This window comes from Octodon degus, unplaced genomic scaffold (genome assembly GCF_000260255.1).
Source record: "Octodon degus isolate 3935 unplaced genomic scaffold, OctDeg1.0 scaffold00156, whole genome shotgun sequence".
In the NCBI taxonomy this organism is placed as follows: domain Eukaryota; kingdom Metazoa; phylum Chordata; class Mammalia; order Rodentia; family Octodontidae; genus Octodon; species Octodon degus.
The window spans coordinates 2,847,806-2,857,025 of NW_004524732.1; the positions used below are offsets into that span (position 1 = coordinate 2,847,806).

The window sequence follows — 9,220 nt, forward strand, 5'->3', positions numbered from 1 at the left end:
AAAACTAGGACTGGAAATCCCATTCAAACCAGCTATCCCCCTACTGGGAATTTTCCCAGAGAAACTAAAAACATTTTATCATAGTGATATATGTGTACCTATGTTTATAGCAACACAATTGTGACAGTCAAATCTTGGGAACAACCAAGATGCCTGTCACTTGAGGAAAGGATGAAAAAGATGTGGTATTTTTATACAGTGGAGTATTACTCAGCTATCAAGAATGATAAACTTGAAGCCTTCATATTTAAGTGGATGACATTTGAAGATATACTTATAAGTGAAATAAACCAGACCCACGTGTATAAATATCATATAGTCTCCCTAATATAAGAACTCAAAAGAAGAAATACAAATAGAAAGGTATAACACAATTAAAAGGAAGGTGAGAGCTTGAGGATTGGACAATGAGGAGAGGGCAAGGAGAAAAGCTGGGAAGCATGACAGGGGCAAAGCCATACATTTATACACATAAGATGGGTAAGGCAAGGATCCTGAGAATCTATAACATGTTTTTGAAACTAGCAGTTAATTGGTAGGATTCTCACCCTGACTAACTGTAGATGCTGATAACTATGAACTAAGCAGCTGCACTAAAGATAGCAATGTGTAATGGTATGGTCATGCTCAGAATGCCTGCCATTCTGGTCTTCTAAATATGTACTGCTTGTCATGACATACCAATTACTGCCCTACTGTCTCTCAAGTAAATGTTTGTTTAAAAAAAATATGGCAATAAATGAAAACAAGAGACAGGAAAAAAGTCACAGACCGGTCCTGCTACAATGCTGTATATGATTAGATTTCCTAATTTCTGTGTAAAATTATGTAATTGTTTATTCATATTTTTCAAATTTTTTTTTAAATTTTTGTCTTCATATTCTGCAGGGACTTGAAGTTTAACATATCAATACTTGATGGAAAACACCTGCTCCATGTTATGCCTAAGATGTTTGATATTTAGACAGACAGGTTAAACTCAACTGCATATACTGTAGGGTAAAAATAAGCTTCTCTTCTGGAGGGTTAACAACCTAAGTTTGCAGACCAAAAATTAGAGGAAAAAAAAGGGCTGCAAGGTCAGCCAACGTTTTGGCCTTAGCCTTTCAGGGTCAGTGAGGACTCATAACATAAGAGAACCTATAGTGTAACATTCTGTAACTCAGTTGTGTCCCAAATTTTCTGATCAAGGAGATTATTGGGCCACAGAGGAATGTGATCAATGATGTAGAGTGTGCCTAAGGACAGTTACATGGAGAGAAAACATTCTCTCAGGCTTTCACAGAAAGCAAATTGGTCAAGCAATGGCCATGACTCATCCCCATGGCTGACACTCACAAAGGATCTACAAACTGCTGTATACAGTTTCAGGTTAAATCCTGAAGGGATTTGACTGACCTTATCAGATACAAAAGTTACATTTCTTGTTATATAGGTCTTGCTTTATCTTAGTCTTAACCATCCAGCAGAAAAGTATGAAAATGAAGTATAAAAAGTAAAGCCACATTAATATGCTGAACTGTAAAAGGCTCAAGTCAACAACTTTGGATATTGCCAGTCTTACAGAAAACCCACTACTATTATGAACTACTGAACTCTATTGGGAGATTCTGCTGAATCCAAGCACCTACAATATTTAAATGACAATGGAATGCCCTTCTCTGACAAAACTAACCAAAAAAGTGGGATAGAAATGAATGACCCTTTTGTAGCTATATACTCAAAACAGTTAGGATAGATATACAGCTCCACTCTCTTAATTCAATGAATAAAGAGCTTTGTTATAACAGTGTTTGAGACAGGATATCATGTCTGCATCTTGTACAATGAATAACCACTAAGACAACAATATGCAATGTATTAATTACTGTAAATGTGCCAGTAATCAGTTTTGAAACTGTCTCATTGATATGTTTCTCAATAAATTAAAAAAAAGATTTGCAGTTTATGATAGTCAATTGTTTTTAGAACAATATAAATGGCCATATCATAGTTTATGGTTTTTCTTTCAAAAGGATGTTAATAAGTCCACTGCTAGTAAAATGAAACATCGGTCCTCCTATTTAGACAATTAAGTCCATCACTTTTAACCAAGATAGTATTAGTACTATTACTGGGCTTAAAAAAACTGGGGGAGCCGGGCACAGTGGTTACCCTGCGGAGGGTGAGGCAGGAGGATTTCCAGAAGTTTCAGGCCAGCTTGGATTACACAAGTGATTACACAGTGAGTTCAAAGCCAGTCTGAACTTCATAAGGAGACCCTGCCTCAAGAAACAAGCAAATAAACACCTAGAAGAATATAATGATCTGGTTCACATGAACACAGCATCTGGCTTCTTTACCAATCCATTTCCAGCAGTTGTGAACAAACATTAAATGAGTGAGAGCAAAAGTGATTCAATGAATGAAGACATATAGAAGTACACTTTCGAACTTCAAATTTCTTGTAAGATAACAATGTACATACAGATTGCACATCCCTAATCTGAAAATGCGAAATTTTGCAAAATTTGAAACTTTTTAAGTTTTTTTTTCTTTTTTTAACTTTTTAAGTTCTGATGCTCAAAAAGTTTCAGATTCTAGTACGCTTCAGACGTTGAGATTTTGGATAAGGGTGGTTAACTGGTAACATCTATACAAATATGCCAAGATCCTAAAAAATCTGAAACTCATCTGATCTGCCGCCATTCCAAACAGGGATACTCAACTCTTACAGAAGTAATCATGACAGTACTGTCACAGTGTAAAAGATATACAAAGTATCATGATAGACTAGAGCAAGAATAAATGTCACGGAATTGGCATAACAATCTGTCACTGTGCAGCTAATACAGGCTGCTAAAATTCGGACAAACTCTGAGTTGCACCCCAGCTTTGTCCCTTATTGGCTGTGCATAAGCTGGTTTACAGTTTGAAGAAACACTGGTTCAACATGGAGTACATGCCAGAAGACATCATGCATTTTGACATGAATACTTGGTCCTTAACTTAAAGGAACTTCTACTTTAACAAAGAGGCAGAGAGATCCACAAATGAATCACTACCAAGCCTAAGCATCAGTTTCATGGTTTGTGAAATAAGAATAATTGGGACCTAGTAGAAGTCAACATAGTAAGATAGGTCTGTATACCAAACTGTGGTATATAGGAATTTCTCAGTAATTTGTAATTCTTGCTTGCTGAATCTTATTTCATCAAATCAAGAACTCTCAGACATTAAAATATTGAATATAGCTAAAACTAAAGCTGACCAAAACTACAAAAATGTTAAATACAAAACATGAATGAGAATTTTTTATACCACCTGCTTATACGTAAGTTAACTCATCTTAGTTGACTCATTTACATTTTTCTTTCTAAAGCCTTTGAATATATAAACAAAAACAGTACTTTTACTATTCCAAATTTATATGCTTTTACAATAAGTAAGTTTAACTAGATATGCACAACTAATTTTCTGAGAAAAGCCCAACTGGGAAAATTATTCTAAAGAACTGTGAACACAAGGGGTGTTTTCCTCCCGATGAATTCATTTTATAACTACTCCTGTGGCTACTGTGCACACTGCTGTGCATGAGGCCTGAGACACTGAAGAAATGCATGGGCAGAAGGTGGCACTCAAATGCAGAAGGAACTGTCAGCCCTTGTTCACAAGACCGATCTTCAGCAGCTACATAAAAGCCACCATTTACATATTCAAGGACCACAAGTCCCCAAATTGTTGTTCTGGACCAGGAAGAAAAGGGGAACGGCTCGGAAAAGATGTCAAAAAGTGCGTCGGTAAAAAAATATGAATAAAACATTAAGTAAGAACAAAAGCCCCTCTAAAAACATGAATAGTAAGGGGAAAACACTGAGTTATCCTGCTGTGCATACTATAAAAGGCTAAATTCATAGTAGGACCAACAACCACATTCCTGAAAATTTCTCACTTGACAAGATATCCTTCCTGGCAAATGCACCATTGGCTACTGGAATCAAGAAATTAGCAAAACTTTTTATGCCTTCTTTATGCACAAATCTCTCCCTGCTTCTCCATTTGAGACTTCTTCAGACACTTTCTGAGTATGCACTCTTCCCAGGCCTTGCAATGCTGTGCACAGAAAGACGAATAAGACACTTTACCAGGATGTAGGCATAGCTTAGGAGAGAGATACAATGAGAAATAACCAGGTACAATATAAAAATGAAAAAATAAAGCATAAAAAAAATGCTGGTATTATAGCAGAAGCAGGGTTTTTTTTTGTTTTGTTTTGTTTTGTTTTTGTTTTTGTTTTTTTTGCGGAATTGGGGATTGAACTCAGACCCTTGCACTTGCCAGGCAAGCACTTATTCTACTGAGCCATCTCCCCGACCCCTAAGAGCAGCATTTTAAGCTTATCATAGAGGTGTTTTGGGTTTTTGGTTTGTTTTGTTTTGTTTTTTGGTGGTACCAGGGCTCAAACTCAGAACCTTGCACTTGCCCGGCAAGCACTTATTCCACGGGAACTATCTCCCCAGCCCTTAAGCTTGCCTTAGAATCAGAGGGATTTCACAAAGGAGGTAGCAAATGAGCAGAGCTTTTTTATTTTTATTTTATTTTATTTTGTATTTGGTACTGCGTCTCATTATGCAGCTCGGACTTGTAGCGATCCTCCTGTTTTCAGCCTCCCCAGCACTGGGATTATAGGCGCACACCACCATGCCTGGTCTCGGTGGCTAGCTCACTGCACCTGGGGGCAGGGCTGGCACAACAAGTGGTGTCAGGGATCAAAGCCCAATCCCTGCATTTGCCTAAGCAGGTGCTTAGTCCACTCAGTCTGCCAGCCCTATGAGCAGAGTTTTAAAGGATAAATGGAAGACTATCAGGTCAGAAAAGGCATAAAGACAGACATCAATAAAAACAAGGATAGAAAGGCATTAAGTCTGTTATTTTAGTATCTATGCTATTTCTCCTATGAGGAATAAGGACAAGCTCAATGTGGCTGAAGCAGTGGCACAAGGGCGGTGGTGAAGGCAGGAAATGAGATTTCAGAAGTGCAGCCTTGTGAAGGATCTTGTATGCTCTACTACTTAAGCTAAAAAGTTTCAACAGCACTGCCAAGTATTTTAAAGATAAGTAACAAGAGTGGTTGTGCAGTAAGGCCAGTAAAATGCTTATAAAAATGTTATAAAGCCTAGCATAAAGCAAGCATCCAATTAATGCCACTGATATTATTCTAAGCAAATACAGAGTCAAAGCAAGAATAATCACCTTATGTCTTTAATAGTTGCTCGTTTCAGAGGGTCAACCTGCAGCATATGCATCAGGAGAGTAGCAACAGAGCGATTGAGATATTCTGGGATATAAAACACACCCCCGCGGATCTTCTTAAACAAGGTGGGAACGTGCTCATCATCAAATGGGAGGGTGCCACAGAGAAGCGCATACAAGATGACGCCACAGCTCCAGATATCAACTTCAGGGCCTGCGTACAGCCTAAAAAGGATAACATGCCTGAGAAGCAAGTACCACTCTTTTCTCAGCCTTTGCTTGAGGATTTTGACTGGCTTAGGCTGCCTCAAGGGCGGGTTTGGTAAGGCAGGTAGAGCTGGGGATCCAACCACGATATCTTGCACCTGACTGCATTTGCATGAGCAAGTACTTAAACTCCTGAGCTAATTGGCAGGCCCCCTCCTCAGCCTTCTGTACCCTGATTCTACATACAAAGATTGTACAGAGTCCAGGTATTTTGATTTCTGAGGTTTTAAAAATAAAGTCCATAGCCACATCTAATCCTCAAGGGTTATTCTCCATAAGGAATGACTGGTCTAATCAGTTACGTTGGAAGTTTGCCATAACAATGTGATTTACATTTGTCACCAATTCACTTAGTTGTAATTTACTTTATTGAAAAACTTTCTGTGGTTGATTTTTGAAGGAAACATCAGAGGAGATAATTGCAAACTTGAAAAAAATAACAGTACAGTGTACAAGCTCAGTCTTCTCCCACAGAATTATGTTAAGGAAAAAAATGCATTTAACAGAATTTTTATCCTTGGCATACTTGTTTTAAAAGTATTTGAAATACTAAAGTACCTAACTAGTACTATGGAGACAGAATTTGTACTTATTGCTTTTATTCTAATCACTTGTTAGTCACAGAACTAAGATTAGCTTCACTCCAGGTAACCTGTCCACAGTTGTCACCTGCTGTTCTCCTTCATCTTTCTAAAGCATTAAAATTCCTGACAGCATATTATTAAACTCAAACCTGGTCTGAGGTGACAAAATACATTTGTATAGTTCCAGTGCAAAAGACATAAAATATTTCTTGAAAAATTGCTGTTCCTCATTTATATCACTTGATGTATTAACCAAACTCCTTGCAGTGCTCATGTCCCCTGAAAATTCATATGCTGAAATCTTCACTCCCAAATCAATGGTATCATGATGTGGAGACTCAGGGGAAGCTAGGTCACAGGGCAGAACTCTCAGGATGGGATTAGTCCCTTTACAGAAGAGACCACACAGAGAGACTGCTTTCCCTTCCACCATGGGAGGTTACAGTGACCAGACAGCAGACTATGATGAACAGGTCCTACCAGGCATCAAGGCTGCCAGCACCTTGCTTTTGGACTTCCCAGCCTCTAAGATCATAAGAAATAAACTTCTGTTGTTTAAAAGCTACTTTATGATACTGTTATAGTATCCCAAATGGATTAAAACATGCCTATATCTGCTACTTGTAATACTTTCCTGTATCTGCTACTTTTTAATATTTTAATATGTATGTTAACTTTTAAATCACAAACTGGCCACTGTAGAAAGCCTTGACTTCCCCACTGTACTCTGCATAAATATTATACTGTATCAGTCAATAAATTACTTGTATAGTCTCCATTTATATAATTTCTTGAAACAATATTATGCTCCAAATTCCATTTCAACATTATTGCTTCTAAAGGCAAAATATAAAACAATATTCTATAGACTTTATAAAATATGTAAAATAGTAAGGTGTGTAGTAGATTCCTATAATCCCCCTACTCTGGAAGAGGAGGCAGGAGGGTTGAAAGTTCAAACCCTGAATGACTTAGCAAGACTGTTTCAAAACAAAAACTGAAAAGGTCTGGCGATATATAGTAGCTCAGTTTGAAGGCCCTGGGTTCAATTCCAATACCACAATCAAACAGTAAACTATTACTCATACTCTACCTAATAATGACACTAGCTTAAACTCAGCCAGTGCTTCCTCTCTTACCCGTCCTTTTCTAAAATGAAAGACCTACTATGTCAGATCAGTTTCCCTTTTTCTTCTTCTTCACTACTACAGATTCAACCCCTATCCTCAAGGATGGTAGACAAGCCTTTTCCCGCTGAACTACATTCCAGGCCCTTTTTACTTTCTGGAGTCAGGGTCTAATTAAGCTGCCAGGCTACCCTCAAACTTGGAGCCCTCCTGCCTCAGCTGCCAAGTAGCTGGATGACAGGTCTGTGCCAGCATGCCCAGCTCAGTTACATTTTTAATGAAAAATATTTAATTAAAAAGGTATTTAATATAATTCTTTTCCCTGCAACAAATGAAAAATAAGTGAGCAATTTGTTTCTGTGTTAAAAATCTTAATTTCCAAAAACCATACTATAATTAAACATTACAAAATTACAAAAAGCTTCATCTAATTTATTACCTGCCCGAGATGACTTCAGGTGCTGCGTAATTTGGAGATCCACAACTGGTTCGTAGAAACTCACCATCTGACATCATATTAGATAGTCCTGAAAATAAAAACAATGCTTATTTACTGCTAGACATTTTAGACATAGATAAAAACTTTCAAGTGCTTAATGCTCCACATCTTACTTTTTAAAGCAGTGAAAAGCACTTGTTAGATTTCAAAGAGATCATTTCACAGAGCTTACAAGATTATAAAAAAAGCTAAAGAATATCATGTGTATGAGTGGAGTTAAATTGCACTTCTAAATAAACAAACTCATTACTTTACAAAAGATGTTATTCTAAATTATTTTAACTGTTCCAAAAGTGCAATCATCAAAATATTATCTACTTCTACAATTGAAAGAATAAAATAGATGCTACTATGCTTTTAAAAGCCTTTCTAGCCGGGGATGGTGGCACTTGCCTCTAATCCCAGCACTTGAGAGGCTAAGGCAGGAGGATTGCCATGAGTTCAAGACTGGCCTTAACTGCGTAGCAAGACCTTTTCTAAATACACAGCTTCTCTGAAAAAATCAGTAATTCAAAAGCTGCAATTGATAGGCAGGTTACTTTTTTGAGGTTTTTAATTTAGAAAGCTTTAACAGAAAAAAAATCTATCGATTCAAAAATCTAGTTGAACTATAGTATTAAAAGAGTTTCACTGTTTAGAGAAGAGAAATAGTGCAACTAGTTTTCCTAGTTTACAGACAAACTGGAGGATTTAAACCAGCAAGGCTGAACTCTGGCACCCTCACATCTTTTTCCCAAGACCTCACATTCTCATCTGTTTCTCAAATATGCGGGTATATTTACAACAGAAAGTCTTTGGAGCATAAAAACCAGATTTTACCTTGTCTTTACCTGTGATGAAACAGCCATTCTCTCATTAAGTTGTTAGACATTACACTAAGATTCATGGACCTCTCCACCAATCACAGAAGGACTAACAACTTTTTTCAAAGATGCATGCAAATTTTCCTGTAGCTGTTTATGAGCATTCATTAGGGAAAATGATGTACCTTCACATTTTCAAAGGAGTTTGGGACTCCTCCCCAACCCTCTAACCCCTGTACTGACCTTTGGTAAAAAAAAAAAAAAAAAAGAAAAGAAAGAAAGAAAAGAAAAGTATCATTAAGTATCATTTCCTCAGGAACAAATGCTGAATTATCTTTTTTATTTCAGTGTTTTATCAGTACCTGTTTCAGTTTACAATGAACACATACCTTGTGAGATTTGGTACACATATATAACACATCTTAATTCTTTTTTCACCCCGCCCCACCTACCTCCATTTCTTATCCTTTTCCTTTTTCAAAAAATCTATATACCTATCTCTTTGTGTTCTTTATTAATACTTTAGGTTTCCTATCTAAGAGAAACGATGTGATATTTAAGTTTGTATGTCCTATTTATTTCACTTAATATTACGGCCTCAACATCCGAGATGAACACACGCTTCTCAGAGGATGAAATTAAAGAAGCGAATAAATATATGAAAAAATGCTCCACATCACTAGCCATCTGTGAAATGCAAATTAAAAC

General features: G+C 37.0%; 1 protein-coding gene across 1 annotated transcript in view; it reads right to left on the reverse strand.

Moving 5' to 3' along the window:
- The window catches only part of Prkaa2 (protein kinase AMP-activated catalytic subunit alpha 2), a 60,052-nt gene that overhangs the window by 12,279 nt on the left and 38,553 nt on the right, over positions 1 to 9,220 (reverse strand). Inside the window, exons 4-5 of the mRNA XM_012517227.2 lie at positions 7,650 to 7,737; positions 5,233 to 5,457 (exon numbers count right to left, since the gene is read on the reverse strand). Coding sequence (XP_012372681.1) covers positions 5,233 to 5,457; positions 7,650 to 7,737 — 313 coding nt within the window. The remainder of the gene's footprint in view (positions 1 to 5,232; positions 5,458 to 7,649; positions 7,738 to 9,220) is intronic.